This window comes from Dendrobates tinctorius, unplaced genomic scaffold (genome assembly GCF_039654945.1).
Source record: "Dendrobates tinctorius isolate UK_male_01 unplaced genomic scaffold, ASM3965494v1 ptg000155l, whole genome shotgun sequence".
Classification (NCBI taxonomy): Eukaryota; Metazoa; Chordata; class Amphibia; order Anura; family Dendrobatidae; genus Dendrobates; species Dendrobates tinctorius.
Window position 1 is genome coordinate 4,390,348 of NW_027361822.1, and position 24,918 is coordinate 4,415,265.

General features: G+C 49.1%; 1 protein-coding gene across 1 annotated transcript in view; it reads right to left on the reverse strand.

Annotated features, from left to right (window-relative positions):
• The window catches only part of LOC141051168 (uncharacterized), a 255,536-nt gene that overhangs the window by 221,690 nt on the left and 8,928 nt on the right, over positions 1-24,918 (reverse strand). The window contains 5 exon segments of the mRNA XM_073548033.1: positions 2,551-2,641; positions 3,448-3,545; positions 3,629-3,752; positions 3,835-4,014; positions 4,144-4,293. Of these exon segments, the coding sequence (XP_073404134.1) occupies positions 2,551-2,641; positions 3,448-3,545; positions 3,629-3,752; positions 3,835-4,014; positions 4,144-4,221 (571 nt within the window). The 5' untranslated portion in view covers positions 4,222-4,293.

Consider the following 24,918-nt stretch of genomic DNA (forward strand, 5'->3'; position numbering starts at 1 on the left):
ATTCCCTCTTTAATTATACCTAAGATCCATGGGCTCGAAGTTATTTTTTGCCATTTTGAAAAAAAAAATTTTAATCTACCCCCTACTGGTGGGTCTGATTTTTTAATTTTTATTTTCCCTCCGGAATGTTGAACCCCTAAACATGCTACCCTTTTGTTTTTCTTCCTTTGTGGGCCATCTATTTGATCTATCCGTTTGCCTCCTTCTTCCAAACGGTCGTCTTTTAAAGGTTCTCCTATAGAAAGGGATAGAAGAGTCAGGGAACGCCTTCTTCCTCTCCTTTGCTTTGGCGAGTATGTCGTCTAGGGCTTTCCCGAAGAGAAACTCACCCTCACACGGGGTTGCACAAATCTTAGATTTTGATTGTGCGTCCCCCTTACAGCTCTTCATCCACAGTGCCCGCCTGGCGTTGTTCACAAGAGCTGCCGATCTTGCTGCCAGCCGCAGAGTGTCCGCCGAAGCATCAGCCATAAAGGCAGCTGCCCCTCTGATTAATGGAATAGCGGCCCGTAGCTTTTCTCTTGACACCTTCTGCTCGATTTGTTGATCCAATTGGTCCAACCACACAAGCATAGATCTGGCGGTGCACGTGCTGGCTACTGCTGGCTTAAAAATACCCGTGGCAGATTCCCAAGACCTTTTCAATGATGACTCTGCCTTACGGTCTAGCGGGTCTGCCAATAAGCCTGCGTCCTCTACCGGAATAGTAGATTGTTTTGAGGCAGAGGCTACAACGGCATCAACCTTTGGCACCTTGGTACATTTTAACAACTCGTCATCGCCAAAAGGATATTTCCTCTTTGAGGCCGATGGGAGAAAACTTCTTTGATCATGTTTTTCCCATTCTCTTTTTATTAGGGCCTTAACTGCCGGTATCACTGGGAACGCTCTCCTTTTCTTTTCCGCCAACCCCGCAAACATTATTTCTTGTGCGGTCTGGGCACCCCTTGGTTGATTTGACCAGGTTATCCACACTATCCAGGGGAAAACATGACCGTCCCTCCATGTCTGATGATGATGACGAGGATGTGAGTGAGGAGTTGGAGATTAACCCCTGTTCTTCCTCTGACTCTGAGCTGAGGGTCACCTGTTTTTTGCTTCTAGTCTCTGAGGGTGAGGGAGTACTGGCACGGTTGATAGCCTGTATTTCCTCCCTGATTATGGCTCGAATGTCTTTTGACGACACTGCGGACCCCTGCCTAGTCTCTCTGGTGCACTGCTTGCAGAGCTTTTTAGGGTAGCAGTCAGGGAGAGGTTCAGAGCATAATGCGCATTCCTTATGCTTAGATTTTTCTTTTTCCTTTGTCTGGAAAGTGGAGCCGAAAGGAGGGGGGGGTGGGGGGGTAGGAAGAGGTCAGCTTAATAGGTAGAGTATATACTTTGCACACTCACCCAGTGAAGCATTATATTACCGGATCGGATGGCTGAGATCCCGTCCTCGGTCTTGACTCTCCTGTCTCGATCCTGCGGCCGGTGTCTGTCCTAGCGTTGCGGTCCCGGGTGGAGTTGCTCCCCGCAGAGTCTCCTGCTGGAGCGTGCGCTTCCGTTGGGGACGACATGGCTCACCACCGCACAGCTGCGGCGCTGTTTAAATAGATTGCTCGTCTCTTTTTTTTTTTTTCTTTTCTTCCTCTGCTCCCGGAAGTCGCTCCTCCTCCCCGGGATCACTGCGCATGCGCCGTCGCGCTCTCAGCCACCCTGCCCCGGAAGTTCAATCATTACTTCCGGGGGTCAGGAGCCTCTGCGCCGGCCGGCTACCGCGCCCCCGCTTCTGTATGCGGCCCGCGCTCTCCATGCCACCGCCAGTTTCTATTCGCGCCACTGGCGTACTTACCGCTCCTAGCAGCGGCGGTCTGCGCATCTTGGTGCCACCGACGCGCTCCTGGGTGAGACCGGGCGGCCCACCCCGGACCCGGCCATCACCCTCCATACACCAGACGAGGGGGAGCCGTCTAACGGAGTCTCCCCCGACGCTGCCTCCGGACCGCAACCCCTGCCGTTCGCGTGGAGACCATACAGGCGGCATGCATGGCCCAGGTATGCTTTCCTGAAGGAACGTGGCTCCATTTGGAACAGGAAACCAAAACTGAGGAGGAAAGGCGGACCGCCCCTTTTATCTTTCCTGTAGGGTTTCCTGTTCCAAATGGGGCGGATCCGATACCTCCAGTGGGTGCTGTCGTGGCGAAGGGTAAAACACCATTTAAATTAGTCAATTAAAAGTTAGCTATCAAACTTTTTTGCCAGTCCAATCAAACATTAATATTCCGTGTTACAAATCCCAACGAGATTATCACACAATTCTATAATCCAGTGTTTTACCTAAGATAAAAATAAAGTGTGCAAATACCCTGCAGTAAATAAATAGCAATAGTGCATGAAAATAAGATATGGCACTTGGTTAACAAAATTGTGATAAAAAAAAACAGTGTGACCAATATGAACATGCACCTACATGTTGCATACATACCAACTTATATTCTAGTTCATTAGGTTTTTAATCCAACGACTTAAAAGAATCTGACTTATGTACATATAGTGGCCTCTACTCACCTGTGCTGTTATCTGTAGGAATCTCCTCTTTACACCGCTCATCACCCCTCTCATATGTCTCTGTATAATTAATAAGCGGCAGATCTTCACCCTGAAACAAATATTGTAAAAGTCACAGACAAGTGGAAAGATTGTGTGAATGATTTAGAACAGAAAAGATGAAATAGCAGCTGCAGGTCTCCTGTATAAATCCAACATGTCGGCTCCTTATTCTAACAGCAGTCTCCATAATCAAAAAATTGTGAGAAAAATCAAGACAACATCTGTAGTCTATGATCAGTTTTTTCCTGTCATCTACACCAAATATACAACATACACTGAATGGTCACATAATTAGAGACATCCGCTTAGACCTCCTTTGGTCTTCAGAACCTCAGCAAATTGTTAGTTATGTTGTCAGTCTTTCTGCATGAGTAATGTCCTGTGATGAAAGGATAGGTTTTTACAGTTGCCACAATATAAATGGAGGTGCTAACTCACTCGGAACAAGTCATTCTTACTTGTAAAGCAGATGTCCTATAGGATTAAGATCTGAACACTATAAGGGCCGGGTAAGAAAAAAAAAAAAATGTATTGTCATGTTCCTTGTATTCATAGGATCTGTTTTTGCATTGTATGTAATAAATGTTCAAAGTCGATCGCTTCACTTTAGGTTTCCAATATAATGCTGAGTCTCATTGCAAATGTCCACAGAAAAGTGATCATTGGATTTCCTGCTGCACTCTGGAGTCATTGGTCACATTTCTAATATCATTTTTTGTGAATGGAAAAGTTCCGATGTCGCTAATGAATCCACAGTTCAATGTAAAATACTGATGGTTAAAACAAAGCTGAAGACAAGATCTTCACAGCCCTCTACACATTAGGGAGATTTTATAACACCTTCTTTCCACCTACCTGATGATCCTGAGGAACATTGGGATCTTCTTGTTTACAGTCATGTGGAAGAAGAGGATGGGGACATCTCTCTGGTGATGTCCTCTTAGTGGATAGAACTGGAGAAAACACATACAGGGACTGAATTCATTCTTCACATTCAGATAATTAAAGGACGTGTGTATTTAGTCCTGTCTATTACCTGGTGATGTGAGGGGCTGGGGAACCTCCATCATGACGTCCTTGTACAGATCTTTATGTCCTTCTAAATACTCCCACTCCTCCATGGAGAAATAGACGGTGACATCCTGACACCTTATAGGAACCTGACACATACAATGATACCGTCATCTCCTGATCCCTTCATAGCGTTACTGTATAATGTCCCAGCATTCCCAGCAGTGTCACCTCTCCAGTCAGCAGCTCAATCATCTTGTAGGCGAGTTCTAGGATCTTCTGGGCATTGATGTCCTCATGTATCAGGGGGTGAGGTGGAGGCTCTGTGATTGGGCTCAGGGGTCTTCCCCATCCCTCAGACACAGGGTCCTGACAGCGCTCACTAGAGGTCTTCTTCACTACTGTGTAATCCTGGTTATGGAGAGACACATTAATAAATCTCACTACAGACATTTCCAGAGTCCTCACCTCTCCAGTTCTCTCCATCTGTTATTCCCATAGATAAGAATGATGTAATGTGACGTCATCAGAATCTCTCACCTCTCCAGTAAGCCGGAAGAGGATCTCTAGGGTGAGGTGTAATATCCTCTCCGCCATCTTGTCCCTGTCCCTATCCATCCTTGTAGGGTCACTCAGGAGAATTCTCTTATACAGAAGATCTCCACTGAGAGGATCCGATATTGCAGGGACCTGAATGGGGAGAAAATGATGTAACAGTATTATATTAGAGCACTACTGACTCTCTGGTGCTAAACAACCCCTGGCAAAAATTATGGAATTATCGGCCTTGGAGGATGTTCATTCAGTTGTTTAATTTTGTAGAAAAAAAAATCAGATCACAGACATGGCACAAAACTAAGGGTATGTGCACACGCTGTGGATTCTGCTGCGGATCCGCTGCGGATTGGCCTTTGTCGATCTGCAGCAGTTCCGCAGACAGTGTACAGTATAAAGATAGGCAATGGGATTTCAAATCCGCAGTGCACACGGTGCGGATTTTTCCCTGCGGAAAAGCTGCGGTTTGAAATCCGCAGCATGTCAATTCTTTCTGTGGATTCCGCTGCGGTTTGACACCTATTCCATTGCCCAGGTGTCAAACCGCAGGGAAAAACCGCTGGCCAATCCACAGGAAAACCGCAGGTCACTTTACCTGCGTCTTTACCTGCGGATCTGCACCGAAAAATCCGCAGGTGAATCCGCAGCGTGGGCACATACCCTAAAGGCAATTCAAATGGCAACTTTCTGGCTTTAAGAAACACTAAAAGAAATCAAGAACAAAAAATGTGGTAGTCAGTAATGGTTACTTTTTTAAACCAAGCATAGGGGAAAAATTATGGAATCAATACATTTTAAGGAAAAAAAAAAATGATGGAATCACCCTGTACATTTTCATTTCCAAAACTAACACCTGCATCAAATTAGATCTGCTCGTTAGTCTGCATCTAAAAAGGAGTGAGCACACCTTGGAGAGCTGTTGCACCAAGTGGACTGACATGAATCATGGCTCCAACTCGAGAGATGTCAATTGAAACAAAGGAGAGGATTATCAAACTCTTAAAAGAGGGTAAATCATCATGCAATGTTGCAAAAGATGTTGGTTGTTCACAGTCAGCTGTGTCTAAAATCTGAACCAAATACAAGCAACATGGGAAAGTTGTTAAACATACTGGTAGACCAAGAAAGACATAAAAGCGTAAAGACCGGAAGCTTAAAGCAATATATGTCTCCAAAACAGGAAATGCACAACAAAACAAATGAGGAACGAATGGGAGAAAACTGGAGTCAATGTCTGTGACCGAAATATAAGAAACCGCCTAAGGGAAATGGGATTTACACACAGAAAAGCTAAACGAAAGCTTTCATTAACACCTAAACAGAAAAAACATGGATTTTTGTGATAACTCACCGTAAAATCCTTTTCTCCGAGACGCTCAGTGGGGGTTCACAGGTACTGTGATTGTATCCTACTGCCGCCTGGAGGCTGACACTAAGTGAAAAAAGAGGTTAGCTCCTCCGCCGTATACACCCTCGCCCCGATTGCGGGCGGAAACCAATTTGGTGCAAAAGCAGTAGGAGATCAAACAAAATCAGACATCAACCTTAATACAGGTAACAATGTCTAGAAAATAGCCACCCTAGTTTCATACCGAAAGCATATTGATTAAACAGAAGCCACTTGGCTAATAGGATGGGTGCTGTGTCCCCCAACGAGCGTCTCAGAGAAAAGGATTTTACGGTGAGTTATCACAAAAATCCATGTTTCTCCTTCATCTCATTGGGGGACACAGGTACTGTGGGATGTCCTAAAGCAGTCCCTGGGTGGGAAGTTGACTCACCGATCCGAGCTACATGCACCTCTTGTCTAAAGGTGCGCCACTGCTGCTTGGAGAATCCTTCTACCCAGGCTGGTATCCACCGAAGCCTGAGTATGGACATTGTAATGTTTAGTAAACGTGTGCAGGCTGGACCAGGTTGCTGCCTTGCAAACCTGTTCCGCCGAAGCCTGGTGTCGAAGCGCCCAAGAGGCACCCACTGCCCGAGTAGAGTGTGCTCTGATCCCTGCTGGAATCCTGAATAACAAAACGAATCCATCTGGCTATGGTCGATTTTGAGGCAGCGAGTCCCTTCCTGCGACCCTCAGGGAGCACGAACAGCGCGTCTGACGAAAGGGTGACGTCTGCGACACGTACCTCCTGAGAGCTCTCACCAGGTCCAACGCATTAAGAGCCTTTTCCACACGGTGCATCGGTGCTGGACAGAAAGAGGGCAAGACAATATCCTCATTAATATGAAACGAGGAAACGACTTTTGGTAAAAAAGGAGGAGCTTGTCTAAGAACCACCTTGTCTTTGTAAAAGGTCAGGAACGGGGCTAGGCAAGATAACGCTGCCAGCTCCGAGACCCTCCTGATCGATGTTATGGCTACCTGAAACACCACCTTCCAGGAAAGGTATGACAGAGAGACATCCTGCAGCGGCTAAAATGGAGCTTCCTGCAGAACACTTAGGACCAGGTTAAGGTCCCAGGCGTCCATAGGTACCTTATAGGGAGGTACCAAGTTGGAGACCCCCTGGATGAAAGTCTTAACCTGCAAGTTGGTAGCAATCCTGCGCTGAAAGAGGACGGATAAAGCCGATATCTGTCTTCTGAGAGAACTGGGAGCGAAGCCTGAGTCTAAATCAGACTGGAGAAAAGCCAAGATATTAGGGATGGAGAATCTCAGTGGCGAACAACCTTTCCCCCCCACCATGCAAAGAAAACCTTCCAGGTGTGGTGGTAAACTCGTGCCGAGGTAGGCTTTTGGGCGCTAACCATCGTAGCAACCACCTTGCGCCCGAACCCCGCCTGCGTCAGTATCCAGGATTCAACGGCCAAGCCGTCAAACACAGAGCCCCTGAGTTTGGGTGGCAGATCGGCCCCTGAGACAGTAGAGCTGGGCGCTCTGGCAGGCGCCAAGGCACGTCGACGAGCAGCTGCACTAGATCTGCGCACCAGCAGAATCACTGGCACCCCCTCTGCCTTGATTTTCTTGATGACCCTCGGAAGCAAAGGCAGCGGGGGAAACAGGTATGGGAGGCGAAACTGATTCCATGGCAGAACCAGCGCATCCACGGCGATTGCCTGCGGGTCCCGGGACCGCGCGACGAACATGAACACCTTGGCGTTCACCTTGGACGCCATCAGATCCACATCCGGAGTTCCCCACCATTGGCAAATCTGCTGAAAAACCTCTGGGTGAAGTGACCATTCTCCGGATGCAAGCCCCTGCTGAGAAAGTCTGCCGCCCAGTTCTCTACCCCCGGGATGTGGACCGCCGATATCAGCGAGCGGTTCCTCTCGGCCCAGTGAAGCACGTGCCCTACTTCGCGCATGGTTTCCCTGCTGCGGGTGCCCCATGGTGATTTATGTAAGCCAGCGCCGTGGCGTTGTCCGACTGAATCCGGATGGGGCGGCCTGCTAGAAGGTGATGGAATCGATGCAGAGTCAGCCGGATCGCCCGTATCTCCAATAAGTTGATCGGGAGGGCTGCCTCCTGTGGTGACCACCGTCCCTGGGTTGTGTGGTGGCGAAAAATCGCTCCCCAGCCGAAAAGGCTGGCGTCGGTTGTGACCACCAGCCACTGATCTGGGGGGAATGGTTTCCCCTGAAGCAGGGAGGAACTGATTGTCCACCACTCTAGTGACTGCCTGACCTGAGAGGACAACCGGCACCGATGATCGAGCGTGAATGGGTTCTTGTCCCAGGCTGACAAGAGGGCGTGCTGCAGGGGACGAAGATGAAACTGGACGAACAGGATCGCTTCCATCGCTGCCACCATTTTCCCCAGAATCCTCATGCCGAAACGGATGGTGTGAGGGACTGGTTGGCGCAGTACTCGCACCCCCTGCCGGAGGGCTAGGGTCTTGTCTCGAGGGAGACTTACCAACCCTTGGCAAGTGTCGAAGGTCATCCCTAAAAAGGAAATTCTCTGAGCTGGAACAAGGGATGACTTCTTTACATTGACCAACCACCCTAAGCGGGCAAGAGTATCTAGCGTAATGCTGACACTTTCCTCGCATGCCTGCCTTTGGGGCTTTGACCAAGAGGTCATCTAAGTAGGGGAATACTACTATGCCCCGGGAGTGCAGGATGGCCATGGGGATTGCCATGACCTTTGTGAACACTCTGGGGGCCGTGGCTAGCCCGAAGCGCAGCGCTGCAAACTGAAAGTGTAGACCGTTGATGACGAAGCGTAGAAACCTTTGATGCGGAGGGAAAATGGGAATATGTAGATAGGCGTCCTGGATATCGATAGAGGCCAAATACTCTCCCTGCCTCATTGCCGCTATGACTGAACGGAGAGATTCCATCTGGAAATGTCTGATCCTGATAAATCTGTTCAGGAACTTTAGATCTAAAACGGGCCTGACCGTCCCTTCTTTTTTGGGAACTGCAAACAGGTTGGAATAGAAGCCCTGCGCCTTTTCGTTTTCCGGTACTGGAATGATAACTCCGTTGTGAGAGAGCGAATCGGAGGCTTCTAGTAGAGCCCTTACCCGGGTATCCACTTTGGAAAGCCGGGAAAAAAAAAAAATCGTCTTGGGGGGTACCTGACAAATTCTATCTTGGACCCTGTGGACACCAGTTCTCTCACCCAAGTGTCGCGCGTGAAATTGAGCCAGGCGTGGTGAAACCGGAGTAGGCAGCCGCCTACCCCGCCTGACAAATGCCCCGAGTCATTTGGCTGAAGATCTTTGGGACCTGGATCCCCTCGACCTAGACTGGTTAGCACGCATCCTCCCCAATGGGTTGGCTCTATATGAGACCTATTGTTCCCTATTGTGATTGGGACGCCCTGATGCGGCGGAGTTGGCTGCTGTCGTCCACCCGGGCTTGCTGCGAACGAGGGAGAAAGCGCTGATTCTGATGCCTCAAACATTGAGCGAGCCAAGTTCTCTATGAGACGATCAGTGGGATCCTTAATAGAAGAACCACTAGGCACAGATAGTAAAGTTCCTGTAGCCAAACGCGACACCGGTGGGTCCACCGTTGGGGATTCCGTCCACTTTTTACGGAGATCCGGGGGAAAAGGGTACTTCGCCTCAAGTGCCCCCTGACCCGAGAACTGCCTGTCCGACCGTTCTCTGTGTTTTTGCACTATGTCCTCAAATTCAGGGCGAGTGCAAAATACACTATGGGTGGGGATGCTTGACACGCTTAAATGACACCTTATGGCCCGCAGCCAGAGTGGAATCATCCTCAATCCCCAGAGTCTGATTCACGGCTTCTATGAGACTGTCAACCGTTTCCTGACCACCTGGCGTATCTAGGTCCAGGTGCATATCCGAGTCGTAGTCCGAGCCTTGTTCGCTATCGACTGCTGGTGACGGGGAGCGAGAAGCAGAGCTCATGGATGTCGAGGCACCGGATGGAGCGGGAGACGCCGTGTGGGTTCGTTTCCCCCGGGTCTGCCTGGAGTGAGAGCGGCCCCTGCAGGCCGGAGGCTCGCGTGAGGTAGAGGACCCCTCTAAGACAGGAGAGCCACTGTCCCTGCCCTTATCTGGGGCTCGAAGGGACTCGATTGGTATCGTAAGTGACGCTATAGATTGTGACAGTGATAACTCCCATTCCGGGGGACCTGTTACACTGGGCTTGGTCGCAGGGGACGGCTCCTGAGTGCGTTCGGACTCGCAGGCTTTGCATACCCGTTTGATCTGCGCCCGCGGAAAAGCCGACTGACAGTAGATGCATGCAGCATATAGGAACGTATGTGTCTTAGATTTTCCTGACATGCTGTACCTGTCAGGTCTCCGTGCTGACAAAAAAAAAACCGCTGGGGGAGGGCGCTCTTTGTTCCTGATAGCGCCACCTGTCCGTGGGGCTGGGGAGCAGCACTTACCCCATTCCTGTGTCCTCAGCGTGCGAGGCGCTGCTTTAATCTGCGTGCCAGTACTGCAGGCTGGCCCCCGGAAGAAAAAGAAGGATCCTGGGGGCGGTCTTTTCTTTGTGGCCTAAAGCCGGGGACTAAACTCCTCAGGCGCCCGCCCAGGCTACGGGGGGGGGTGGCCACCATGACGCGATGCCGGGGACTTCCGGCCGCGACCTAGCGCTGGCTGAAGCCGGGGCCTCGAGTTATTCCTCCATCCGCCCAGGGGGGCGGGCGAAACCGCCGGACCTCCAGAAACGCTCCGGAACCGGATCCCTGGACGCCGCAGGAGCCCTCCATGGCCATCATTCCTCAGGTAGAGGGGAGGGGGGCCCTAAACAATCAGGAGGGGTTAGGAGAGGGACCGTCAGCCACCTTGCCCCCAGCAGTCCTTAGCATTGGTGGGGCAGCGGGGCCGCGCAGACTACACTTGTGCCTCTGTGCAGCCCAGGGTTTCAATACCCTGGGGTGGACAGAACTAAGTCCGGCATCATGTCCCACAGTGCGGGAGAGGATACGTGGAGGGACACTCATACGTGCTCGCCCGTTGTTGGTTTGGGGAGATCGGACCCCTTCGTTAGGGTCCGTCGCCCGTATCTCACCTCCGTAGTCTGAAAATATCCCACGCCGCAGGAGCCCTCCCTGGCCATCATTCCTCAGGTAGAGGGGAGGGGGGCCCTAAACAATCAGGAGGGGTTAGGAGAGGGACCGTCCGCCACCTTGCCCCCAGCAGTCCTTAGCATTGGTGGGGCAGCGGGGCCGCGCAGACTACACTTATGCCTCTGTGCAGGCCAGGGTTTCAATACCTTGGGGTGGACAGAACTAAGTCCGGCATCATGTCCCACGGTGCGGGAGAGGATACGTGGAGGGACACTCACACGTGCTCGCCCGTTGTTGTTTTCGGGAGATCGGACCCTTTCAATAGGGTCCGTCGCCCCTATCTCGTTTTCATTGTGAAAAAATGGAACATCCGGAAAAAAATCCCCGTTGCGGGAGAGGATACGTGGAGGGACACTCGCACGTGCTCGCCCGTTGTTGGTTTGGGGAGATCGGACCCTTTCAATAAGGTCCGTCGCCCCTGTCTTATCTTCATGGGGAACGAAAAAAAAGAAATCAGTCTTGAGACAGACCGACGTGTGCCTCCAACAGACACTAAGAAAAACTGGTTTCCGCCCGCAATCGGGGCGAGGGTGTATACGGCGGAGGAGGAGCTAACCTTTTTTTCACTTAGTGTCAGCCTCCAGGCGGCAGTAGCATACACCCACAGTACCTGTGTCCCCCAATGAGATGAAGGAGAAAACAAGGTTACAATGGGCTAAGGAAAAGCAATCGTGGACTGTGGATGACTGAATGAAAGTCATATTCAGTTATGAATCGCGAATCTGCATTGGGTAAGGTGATGATGCTGGAACTTTTGTTTGATGCCGTTCCAATGAGATTTATAAAGATGACTGCCTGAAGAGAACACGCAGAATTCCACAGTCATTGAGGATATGAGGCTGCTTGTCAGGTGAAGGAACTGGGGAGATGGCTGTCATTACATCTTCAATAAATGCACAAGTTTATGTTGATATTTTGGACACTTTTCTTATCCCATCAATTGAAAGGATGTTTGGGAATGATGAAATCATTTTTCAAGATGATCATGCATCCTGCCATAGAGCAAAAACTGTGAAAACATTCCTTGAAAAAAGACACATAAGGTCAATGTCATGGCCTTCAAATAGTCCGGATCGCAATCCAATTGAAAATCTTTGGTGGAAGTTGAAGAAAATGGTCCATGACAAGGCTCCAACCTGCAAACTGATCTGGCAACAGCAATCAGAGAAAGTTGGAGCCAGATTGATGAAGAGTACTGTTTGACACTCATTAAGTCCATGCCTCAGAGACTGCAAGCTGTTAGAAAAGCCAGCAACAAAAAAGCGGTGCAACAAAATACTAGTGATGTGTTGGAGTGCTTTTTGTTGGTTTGTTTTTCATGATTCCATAATTTTTCCCCTATGCTTGGTTTAAAAAAGTAACCATTACTGACTAACACATTTTTTGTTCTTGATTTCTTTTAGCGTTTCTTAAAGCCAGAAAGTTGGCATTTGAAATGACTTTAGTTTTGTGCCATGTCTGTGATCTGCTTTTTTTCTACAAAATTAAACAACTGAATGAACATCCTTCAAGGCCGGTGATTCCATAATTTTTGCCAGGGGTTGTATATATGTAGACACCTCACATATGTACCGTATTTTTCCGACCATAAGATGCACTTTTTTCCCCAAAAATTTTGGGGGAAAGTGGGGGGTGCGTCTTATGGTCGCAATATACTAACCTCCAATGCGGTGGTGGCAGCGGGCGGGGCTCTGCGGTGTGGTGGTGGCAGCGGGCGGGACTCTGCAGTGCGGTGATGGCAGCGGGCTGTGCTCCGGTGCAGGGGCGGCGGCTTCGCCGGCATTTCCTCGCAGCCCGGAGGCCCCCGCACACCCCTTGCTGGCCGCCGCCATGTTGCGGTGGCCTCCGGGAACATGGACGCCGGAAAGATGGGGACGGCGCATGTGCGGGATCAAATCTCATCCTGAGATCTCGGGGGACGAGATTCAAATCTCGGCGACAAGATCTGAACCCGCGCATGCGCCGTCCCCGAAACCGGCGGCCATCTTTCCGGCGTCCATGTTCCCGGAGGCCACCGCAACATGGCGGCGGCCAGCAAGGGGTGTGCGGGGGCCTCCGGGCTGCGAGGAAATGCCGGCGGAGCCGCTGCACCTGCACCGGAGCACAGCCCGCTGCCACCACCGCACCGCAGAGCCCACCTGCCCCAGCACAGCTGCCCCAGCACAGCTGCCCCAGCCCCAGCACAGCTGCCCCAGCCCAAGCACAGCCCACCTGCCCCAGCGCAGCTGCCCCAGCACAGCTGCCCCTGCCCCGGCACAACCAACCTGCCCTAGCACAGAGCCGCCACCGCACGAGCCTGGACCACTGAATGACCCCTGTGACTACTCCTCCACCTGTGCCGGATCCCTTCCCAGGTAAGCTGAATTCGGACTGTAAGACGGACTCCCATTTGACACATTATTATTTTTTTCCCTATTTTCCTTCTGAAAATTGGGGTGCATCTTATGGTCCAGTGCGTCTTATAGTCCGAAAAATACGGTATATACAATACAGTGAAATATCACTGACTAATACAGAGGGGAGAGGACTCCGTTCTCACAGACTGATTTCAGAGTCTCCCAAAATGATTTGAGGAGACAGTTTAGGAAACTAACGAAGCTGTAGGAGAAATCAGCGCAAATAGGGTCTTATCCGATATATACTAAGTATTCATCAGATTATACTAACCTGATATGATCCTTTGAATAAAGCGTGAAATATAATGTGGGAGATATCAGATGCAGCAGATTCACTGATCACCAAGTGATTGTATCAGTACCCGAGTATAGTGGAATGTGGATATTATCCGCGCTGCTGAATAAAGCATTAATCTAGATATGATGAAATAAAAGATGGTGGTTTATTCTATGCGTTTCGTAGAATCCCCTGATGAAGGATTAAATCCGAAACGTGCGTCGCGCTGTGTTTACCTGTGACCGGCAGGCCGTGTTAAGGTATATACCCCTCTTTCTCCTCCCTTCTGACTCATCACATTCGCCTTCCTCTCCTACTTGGATGCATATTTGCACACATATTGAACTACACCATATTGCACTCTGCACTTTTTGCCTTTTAAAAGGAGTCATATATATATATTATTGATTGCCTTGTTATTTGATTATATTGATATATTACATTGCACTTTGCACTTTATTATTGATTGCTATGAGGTTTATTGTTTACACCATGCTACATTATAATTTTGCACCTTGCACTTTTTTCTTTTTAAAGGGGCCACATCAATTATTGATTGTTTTATGATTTATGCATACACTCATGTGATTTTGCTATGTTGTGCACTTTTCTAGGCTGTATATGTTATTGATCTTATTTATAATTTTTTTCATATGTTCACCATTTTTTGATCTGTTCATTATTGTTTTATGAGAGAGGAGTTTTTGTAGGCTATATACCAATGATATATATGTATATATATTTTCCGATTAATTATTGTAGGCCTGCTGTGTCTTTGATATTTTACTATATAGGTAGATATTTTTAATATATATTTTATACAGAGAACACGTGCTTGTGTTACTATTTGTTACCAATATTGAATAAAGGTACTTTTATAGAAACATATTTGGTCTATTATTATTTTATTGTACTTTTTATATTGGCCACAATTTATTGTACTTCTCATATTGACCACAACTTCGAGGTTCTCCTTTTTGTCGGTTTTTCTACTAATTCTCGAATGGTCTACCATTCTTTTAGCTGCTAAATATATCACGTATAATATAGTATACAATTATTACAATTTTATATAGATTCCATTTGGATTAAATCGTGATATATATAGATATTGCTACTTTCAGGTTGTCTTGGCATTTCGTAGTACAAGTTACTTCTTCATCAGGAAATTACCACATGAAGCATAGATTGAGGGGGGGGGAAACAATACTATTATATCTGTTACATACGGACAATGATCATGGAACCACAGTACTCGCAATGTTCTTTGCCTTCTCCAGTGCGCTCAATACCTTACAGCCACTTTTACTACACAGAAAGATGCCTGATATGAAGGTGGAGGAGAGGATGATAAATTGGATAACTGACTACGTGTCAGACAGGCCACAGTTTGTACAGATGGAAGCAACTGTGTCTGGCAGATCATTGAGCAGTGTAGGTGCCCCTCACGGAACGGTGCTATGCCCCTTTATTTTCACGTTGTATACAGAAGATTTTCAGTATAAATCTGATTTTTACCAGCTCCAAAAATTCTTGGATGACTCCATGGTAGTCGGATGTATTAGAGGGGGCTGGGGTTAGGTGGAATATAGAAGTTGATGTCAGATTTTGTAGAATGGTGCTGTGTCGACACAGCATATAATCTTAATTATCCAGATGTCTATTTTTAGTTGGTTAAGAACCATATACTGTTGTCATACGAGTCTTAAACGTTAACTTTTGATATGTTTGAATGGCTGTCGTTTGCTTTTATATCAGCTCTTACAGCTTATTGTCTGCTATCTTTGCAAGACAGGGATGCAGGGTCATTGAACAATTGATGTTTGATAATAAGTTGATTAACCATTTTGTGGGACTCTGTGGCTTGATGACTTGCAAAACAGAGGCGTAAAAACTATGCAAATTGATGAAATACTCAAACGATTCAAGTTATTCTCATCACATCTTCCTCTTGACCTCTGGATGATGACTTGATGCTACACCCGGTCCCTATACTGGCTCTGCACCCCGGTCTGCCGCTGCACCCTGTCCTAGTCACTCACCTCCTGCTCTTCATGCTGTCCATGGGCAGCAGCGAGCTCCCTGTCTGAGGTCTCATGCTCTCTCTGCTTGTCTGCATCCTGCTCCCTCCCCCATCTCCTGGCGTGCTGTCAGCAGACCTTCAAGGAAAGCTATTAGAACCTGAGCGCCCACTCCTCTTGTTTCTTAAAGGGACAGCGTGCATTTCTTAACTTTGGTAATTATCCAATGTCAGCGCACTGATTACTATTTGTGGCCTCTCCTCCATAGGGAGAGCGCCGGAGCAACGAGTATCTACCATTGCAATATCCGGTTCTGTCTCTGATCTATCTGCATTGCGTTAGCAGTCTCTGTGCACTTGCTCATACTATTTGTCTCCACAGAGTATCCGTATCCTGTATCCTGCTATCCCTAAAAACCTCTGCAGTCACCTGTGCAAGTTACATCCCCTTCCGCCAACAGCCATCCGAATCCGTGGACTGTGACAAGGTTACTGGAGCCAGCTTGCTACCATCTACCCGGAACCAGGACCTTTCTCACCTGTGTCTACTTCTCTACGGTCTCTTCCATTATACCTATTACCCCTTTTTGTCCTGCTGGGACAGCTGCCACTTGTCCGGGGTCTAACTGGAGGTAGCACCTGTGTCTTCCGGGTATTCTATTCTGGTCCTGTCCGAGGGACTTTACTACGGGTACCCGGGGCTCACTAGTTACGCCCCCTTCTGAGCCCCCCCGGACCGTGGTCCCGAGGTTCCATTTTAAAAATAAAAAACGAATGTGAACTTCACCATCTCTGCCTCTGCTTCCATTTGTTACACTTGAAGGACAACAGTTGTGATCTATATACCGTATTTTTCGCTTTATAAGACGCACCTGATTATAAGACGCACCCCCAAATTTGGTGAAGAAAAAGAGAAAAAAAAAAGTTTTATATTAAATGGAGGTGTGTCTTATAATGCCAGTGTCCGTCTTTCAAATCATATACATGTCCCTCATCCTGGTATCTATATAACCCCCATCCTGGCACATTGCCCCCTTGTGCTGGCACATAGCCCCCCAGTCACTATATGCCTCCTGCTAGCACACACATGGCCCCCACTCTCTATATGTCCCTGCTGGCATGCACACGGGCCCCCCCCGCCCCTCTGTTACCCCTTGTTGACATGCACACGGGCCCCCCCGTCCCTATATTCCCCCCTGCTGGCATGCACACGGGCCCCCCCGTCCCTATATTCCCCCCTGCTGGCATGCACATGGGCCCCCCATCCCTATATTCCCCCCCTACTGGCATGCACACGGGCCCCCCCATCCCTATATTCCCCCCCTGCTGGCATGCACACGGGCCCCGCCGTCCCTATATTTTCCCCTGCTGGCATGCACACGGGCCCCCCGTCCCTATATTCCCCCCTGCTGGCATGCACACGGGCCCTCCCCCCTATTTTCCCCCCTGCTGGCAAGCAAATGGGCCCCCCGTCCCTATATTCCCCCCTGCTGGCATACATGGCCCCCCCATAACTATATTCCCCCCTGCTGGCACACATGGCCCCCCCGTAACTATATCCCCCCCGCAGTGCACACTAGGAGTCACGTGACCGCAGGTCCTATTGGTCACGTGACTGAAGGTCCTGAAACTACAATGAAGTGCCTGAATGAGCAGCTTTTGCCGCGCGCCCTCGCAGGAGGATGTCGGCAGACACAGGAAGAGCCATGGGGGAGCTGGGAGCACGAAGCCATCATTCGAAGGTGAATATAGTGACGGGTCGGGGGGGGGGGGAAAGAGTGCACGCACATGCAATATGCGCCACTCCCCTGTCTACCAACTCGGCGCGGCTTCAGCACCGAGGTGATGGACAGTGGGTGCAGTGAATATTACATGAGCGGGAGCACGTGACCACCCGCTGTCTCTGCAGCCCGCAGCAAGCCGACACCAGCCGACACCAGCCCCCTGACACCATGCCAGAGCTGCCCCCTCCTCTACAGCACACAGATTCGGATTATAAGATGAGCCCCCCACTTTCCTCAAACATTTGGGGGAACAAAAGTGCGTCTTATAATCCGAAAAATACAGTAATGGGGATATGCCTCTGTAACAAGAGATCCAGAGAACCACAGACTCTTTACAAAACCACAGCCAGGAACACTCTACAAGACAGCTACCAGAACATCATGACTCCATCACGAGAGACACAGATATGACATTGTACAGGATGCCAGCTTAGGGGTCCACGGCACCAGCTGAAATACAGATCTGCTCCATTGACCATCACTGAACCCAGGGATACGTTTGGGGAATTCTGGATTTGAACCCATCGGTCACCTGGCTCCATGGATCTGTTCAGAGAAGTCAGATTGCGACCGCTCGATCACCTAGTCTTGTACCACTGGGATGCTCTACCCCAAGAAATAAAAACAAACCACAACTTATACAGTTTTAGGTGCTCCCTAAAAACATCTGTTTAGAGTGGCCCATCACATTCCCTTATCGAAGTCCTTTTACACATATAGTCCACACACTTTCTCTGAACATAACTCTAAATCAAACCCCACCGCACCCAAAAGCGCCACACATACTAGCTAGCGATTAACTCATGCAGCCTTTACCTATCCCCATTCCCTCAAGTTGCCTGGACCATCATTGTAAATAAGCACCTGTACTTTGTGTCTCTCCCCACGTCATTGTAGATTGTAAGCTCTCACGAGCAGGGTCGTCATTATTTTTGCTTTAATTATTGGATTATCTTTAAAGTTGTTACTTATGACTTGTATATGAACTGTTGAATTGTAAAGTGCTGCAGAATATGTTGGTGCTATAAAATAAAGATAATTATCTCAATGGACTGTCAGCTTCGTAACCTTGTCGTTAGCTCCTGTGACGTGTGGCAAGAGTGGACCCTCTGAGTCATGGCACCGAAGCTCCCAGGGGTGAGCTGACCAGGTGGTGCCGACCCCTATACAGGGACCATTAGGGGCAGGCCCGATGGAGTTGAATACCGCGACAGCGGATACCAAAAGTGACGGCTTAAGTGGGGACGAGAGTGCCCAACCGGGCCAGAGGGGACGAGGCTAACAAGGCGGAGGGTCAGGCAGAAGGCAAGGGTACAAGAATGTAGTGGTACAGAGGACAAGGCGGGGCAGGTACACAGGACGGCACACGGAGCAGGAGTCAGGAGCGACTGGAGTCAGGAGCGACCGGACGGGGCCAGAGTACCGTACAGGAAGCACACGATAATCAGGCGCCTCCATGAAGGAGGAGCCGCCTGATATAACCTGTGCTGGAGCTTGATTGGAGATCACTCCTCTGGAAAGGTGCAGAAGGGGTTAAGGGGAGACAGGAGCATGCGCCCGCGGCCTATGGCGCATGCCCGGGACAGGAGCAGGACGGAATAAGGAAGGAGAGACACCATGCTGGATCTCCCGGGTTGCAGGACGTGAGGCTGAGGGCGCAGCGCGGGGCCAGGAACAGTGAGCGGGGAGCCGGGAGAGTACATGGGAGCTGCAGCAGGAGCGAGTACCGGCATGACAGCAGGCGCCGACACCGGCATGACAGCAGGCGCCGACATGACAGTACCCCCCCTTTACGTCTCCTCCTGAGATTGGCCAAGAATCTGTTCAGAATGCGAGGAGCATCAACGTTCTCTCGAGGTTCCCAAGACCTTTCCTCAGGACCGATCCCCTTCCAATCGATGGAAGGGGTTCAAGGCCAAAATATTTCTCACTTCAAAGATGTCATTGCCCTTACTGGCTGAGGAGCAATGGAAGGAGCAGGGCAAAACTTGATTGAGGATGACTGGTTTCAGGAGCGAGACATGGAAGGCGTTAGGGACCCGGAGTGAAGCAGGCAGCCTCAATTTATAGGCCACGTTGTTAATGCGGCCAAGAATCTCAAAGGGACGATGTACCGGGGACCCAGGTTGTAGGAAGGGATTTTCAAGCGGATATGTTTGGTCGACAGCCAGACTTTGTCTCCAGGACGGTATGGTGGGAGATCCCTCCGCCTCTTTTCGGCATGTCTTTTCATCCGGACTGCGGCCTGTACGAGAGACTCCTTGGTCTTCCTCCAGACTTAGGAAAACTCTTGGGAGAGTGCATCGGCAGCAGGAATGCCAGAGGATGAAGATATAGGAAGAAGTACACCTGGGTTCTGACCATAGGCCACAAGAAACGGGGACCTGGTGGTAGATTCATAAGAATGGTTATTATGGGCGAACTCTGTCCAAGGAAGAAGATCTACCCAATTATCTTGATGTGCGTTAGCGAAGTTGCATAGGTAGGAGGTCAAAACTTGGCTGACTCATTCGACTTGCCCGTTGGTCTGTGGGTGATAAGCGGAAGAGAAATCCAGCGATATGCCCAAGAGTTTACAGAGCGCTCTCAAGAAGCGGGAGGTAAACTGTACCCCGCGATCAGACACGATCCGCTGAGGGAGCCCATGTAATCTGAAAATCTGTTGAATGAAGATCTTGGCCAATTCAGGGGCCGTGGGCAAGCCAGGCAACGGAACGAAATGAGCCATTTTGGAAAACCTATCTACTACTATCAAGATAGTCGTGCATTCGGAAGAGCGAGGTAAATCAGTAAAAAAAATCCATGGCGATATGTTGCCAAGGTGCTTCGGGGACAGGCAACGGATGTAGGAGGCCGGAGGGCAACCTTCTAGGTACCTTGTTTCTTGTGCAGGTCGAGCAGGAGGCTTCAAAGTCCAACACATCTTGACGGAGGGAAGGCCACCAGTAATAGCGGGAAAGAAGAGCAAGAGTCTTCTTGGTGCCAATATGTCCTACAATCTTGGAGGAGTGACCCCAGCGCAGAACTTCTACCCTTTTGTCTTGCGGGACGAGGGTCTTGCCAGGCGGGACGGGAAGAAGACTCATGAGAGCTACCGTGATAACTCTGGCAGGATCGATGACATGCGATGGAGCCTCCTCCACTTCGGGTGACTGCAGGGACCAGGACAGTGCGTTGGCTTTGGTAATTTTGTCACCGGGTCGGAAATGGAGCTCGAAGTCGAAGCGAGAAAAAAACAATGACCACCTGGCTTGTTTGGAGTTAAGTCTTTGAGCCGACTAGAGGTAGGCTAAGTTTTTGTGGTCAGTGAATATCATAAAGGGGTGGACAGCTCCTTCCAGAAGATAACGCCACTCCTCCAACACCATCTTTATGGCTAGCAATTCTCGATCTCCGATCGTGTAATTGCATTCTGCGGGGGAGAACGACTTGGAGAAGAACCCGCAAGGAGCCAGGCGCCCAGTGGACGTCCTCTGGGAGAGGATCGCCCCAGCCCCCGTGGAAGAGGTGTCCAGCTCTAGGACGAAGGGCCTGCTGACCTCTGGTCGATCCAAAACTGGAGCTGTGGCAAAGGCCCACTTCAGGGCGAGAAAGGCGTCCTCAGCTTCTGAAGGCCAGATGTTAGGTCTTGCTCCCTACCGGGTAAAGGCAACAATAGGCTTGGTTAATGAGGAGAAGTGAGGGACGAATTGCCTATAATAATTTGCGAAGCCCAGGAATCGATGGATGACAGGTCGCGGCCATTTGAGCACAGCGGACAATTTCTCTGGATCCATCCTCAACCCAGAGTTCGTGAGGATATACCCCAAGAAGGATAAGGAGGTCTGCTCAAACAGGCATTTCTCTATTTTGGCATAGAGTCAATTCTCCCGTAGGCGTTGCAAGACCAGGCGAACACTCCTCCTGTGGGAGGGCAGGTCGGGTGAAAAGATGAGGATGTCATCTAGATATACCACGAGACATGAGTACAGAAGATCCCTGAAGACTTCATTAACAATTTCTTGGAAGACTACCGGGGCGTTACAAAGTCCAAAGGGCATGACCAAATATAATGGCCATGCCGCGTGTTGAAGGCGGTCTTCCACTCGTCTCCGGCACGTATTCGGACCAAATTATAGGCCCCCCGGAGATCCAACTAAGTAAAGATCCGGGCCCCTTGCAGGCGGTCAAAAAGCTCGGGGATGAGTGGTAGAGGATACCTGTTCTTGACCGTGATGTTGTTCAAGCCTCGGTAGTCGATGCAAGGTCGAAGGGATCCATCCTTCTTCCGAACAAAGAAAAACCCAGCCCCTGCTGGGGAAAATGACTTCCGGATGAAGCCCTTGGCTAAGTTCTCCCGGATGTACTCTGTCATGGCTGAGGTCTCTGCCGGGGACAGCGGATAGGTTCTCCCCCTAGGAGGGGTGGCTCCAGGAACCAGATCGATTGGGCAGTCGTAGGCCCAATGTGGACGAAGGGTCTCAGCCTCCTTCTTGTCGAAGACATCCGCAAATGAATGATAGGCCTTGGGAAGCCCTGGCAGATCCATGGGTGCTTGGTGCAGACTAGAAAGGATGACAGGCAGCAGGCAGCGTTCTTGGCAAGAGTGACCCCAGCGAAGGACTTCCCCAGAGCGCCAATCCAGGACCGGCTCATGCACCCTGAGCCAGGGCAGACCAAGGATCAGGGCGTGGGACAAATTGGGCAAAAGTCGTAGTTACTCACCGGTTAACGGTATTTTTCAGAGTCCATGACAGCACCACCTGAGAGCGGGGATCCGCCCTTCAGGAACAGGAAATCCTACAGATACATAAGGGCGGTACCTCTCCCACGCATCAGTTGGTTTACAAAGCACAAGAGGACCACCAAGGTTAATAGCATAATTTATGTACAATACTTTACACAACTATTCATTACCAGTGTACATATAAGAGGAAGAAGTGCACACCCAAATTTAAACTAAAGGGAGGGAATATACGGGTGCTGTCATGGACTCTGAAAAATACCGTTAACCGGTGAGTAACTACGACCTTATTAGGTCGTCCATGAAAGCACCACCTGAGAGAATTATAGAGAGTAATAATAACTTTAGGGAGGGACTACAGCCTTCAGAACGCTGACACCAAAGGAGAGGTCTGAGGAAGCACCCAGGTCTAGTCTATAATGGTTGTAAAAGGTGCTCGGAGAGGACCAAGTAGCTGCCTTACATACAGTTGTGGCCAAAAGTATTGACACCCCTGCAATTCTGTCAGATAATACTCAGTTTCTTCCTGAAAATGATTGCAAACACTAATTTTTGGTATTATTATCTTCAATTAATTTGTCTTAAATGAAAAAACACAAAAAGAATTGTCCTAAAGCCAAATTGGATATAATTCCACACCAAACATAAAGAAGAGGGTGGACAAAAGTATTGGCACTGTTCGAAAAATCATGTGATGCTTCTCTAATTTGTGTAATTAACAGCACCTGTAACTTACCTGTGGCACCTAACAGGTGTTGGCAATAACAATCACACTTGCAGCCAGTTGACATGGATTAAAGTTGACTCAACCTCTGTCCTGTGTCCTTGTGTGTACCACATTGAGAATGGAGAAAAGAAAGAAGACCAAAGAACGGTCTGAGGACTTGAGAAACCAAATTGTGAGGAAGCATGAGCAATCTCAAGACTACAAGTCCATCTCCAAAGACCTGAATGTTCCTGTATCTACCGTGCGCAGTGTCATCAAGAAGTTTAAAGCCCATGGTACTGTGGCTAACCTGAAAACCACAGAAAGAGGAAAAATCCTCCAAAAAATTCAGTTACAAACCAGACAGGCCCAAATGCATTTGGGCCTGTCTGGTTTGTAACTGTGGCTAACCTCCCTAGATGTGGACGGCAAAGAAAAATTGACAAGAGATTTCAACCCAAGATTGTGCGGATGTTGGATAAAGAACCTCGACTAACATCCAAACAAGTTCAAGCTGCCCTGCAGTCCGAGGGTACAACAGTGTCAACCCGTACTATCCGTCGGCGTCTGAATGAAAAGGGACTGTATGGTAGGAGACCCAGGAAGACCCCACTTCTTACCCTGAGACATAAAAAAGCCAGGCTGGAGTTTGCCAAAACTTACCTGAAAAAGCCTAAAACGTTTTGGAAGAATGTTCTCTGGTCAGATGAGACAAAAGTAGAGCTTTTTGGGCAAAGGCATCAACAGAGTTTACAGGAGAAAAAAAAGAGGCATTCAAAGAAAAAAAACACGGTCCCTACAGTCAAACATGGCGGAGGTTCCCTGATGTTTTGGGGTTGCTTTGCTGCCTCTGGCACTGGACTGCTTGACCGTGTGCATGGCATTATGAAGTCAGAAGACTACCAACAAATTTTGCAGCATATTGTAGGGCCCAGTGTGAGAAAGCTGGGTCTCCCTCAGAGGTCATGGGTCTTCCAGCAGGACAATGACCCAAAACACACTTCAAAGCACTAGAAAATGGTTTTGAGAGAAAGCACTGGAGACTTCTAAGATGGCCAGCAATGAGTCCAGACCTGAATCCCATAGAACACCTGTGGAGAGATCTAAAAATGGCAGTTTGGAGAAGGCACCCTTCAAATATCAGGGACCTGGAGCAGTTTGTCAAAGAAGAATGGTCTAAAATTCCAGCAGAGCATTGTAAGAAACTCATTGATGGTTACCGGAAGCGGTTGGTTGCAGTTATTTTGGCTAAAGGTTGTGCAACCAAGTATTAGGCTGAGGGTGCCAATACTTTTGTCTGGCCCATTTTTGGAGTTGTGTGTGAAATGATCAATGTTTTGCTTTTTGCTTCATTCTCTTTTGTTTTTTCATTTAAGACAAATTAAAAGATAATAATACCAAAGAATTTGTGTTTGCAATCATTTTCAGGAAGAAACTGAGTATTATCTGACAGAATTGCAGGGGTGTCAATACTTTTGGCCACAACTGTATTTGGTCGATCGAGACTTCCGATCTCTCTGCCCACAAGGTTGCCATGGCCCTGGTGGAATGCGCCCTCAGCTTGCCAGGAGCCAGTTTGCCTTTTGAGGTGTCTGCTAATGAAATGGCCTCCCTAATCCACCTCGCTAGCGAGCTTTTTAAAGCCCTAAGGCCCTTTCTAGTGCCCTGCTAGGAGATAAACAAGGCATTATCTTTTTTCCAGGGGTCGGTAACTGCCAGGTACTCTAGGAGACATCTCTTAACGTCTAGAGTGTGTAGTTTCCTTTCCTTATCGTTCGTGGGATTAGGGAGAAAGGATGGAAGGACTATCTCCTGAGTTCTATGGAAACTGGAGGCTACTTTAGGCAGGTATGCTGGATCGGGTGTAAGAATTACCCTGTCATCCCTGAATTGTATGTACGGAGGAAGTCTAGATAACGCCTGGATGTCACTTACTCTACGGGTTGATGTCAACGCTACCAGAAGAGCCACTTTAAGAGACAGTTTTTTTGTGGAGGCTGATGAGATAGGCTCAAAGGGGGCCTCCGTCATGGCCATGAGGACTAGGTTTAGATCCCATGGCATAAATTTATTTCTTACTACCGGTCTGGACCTGCCAGTTGCCTTAATAAACCTATTGATCCAATAGTTACTGGCGATGTTGCAGTTAAAAAGGGCCCCTAAGGCTGACACCTGTACTTTAAGGGTGCTGGTGGAAAGACCCATGACCAGACCTGTTTGTAAGAATTCTAGGATCTGCGCTATCGGTGTGGACTGCCCAGCTACTACCCCTGAACCCTGAAGGAATCTTTTCCAGATCCTAACGTAGATTTTGGTTGTAACTGGTTTTCTGCTTTTGAGCAG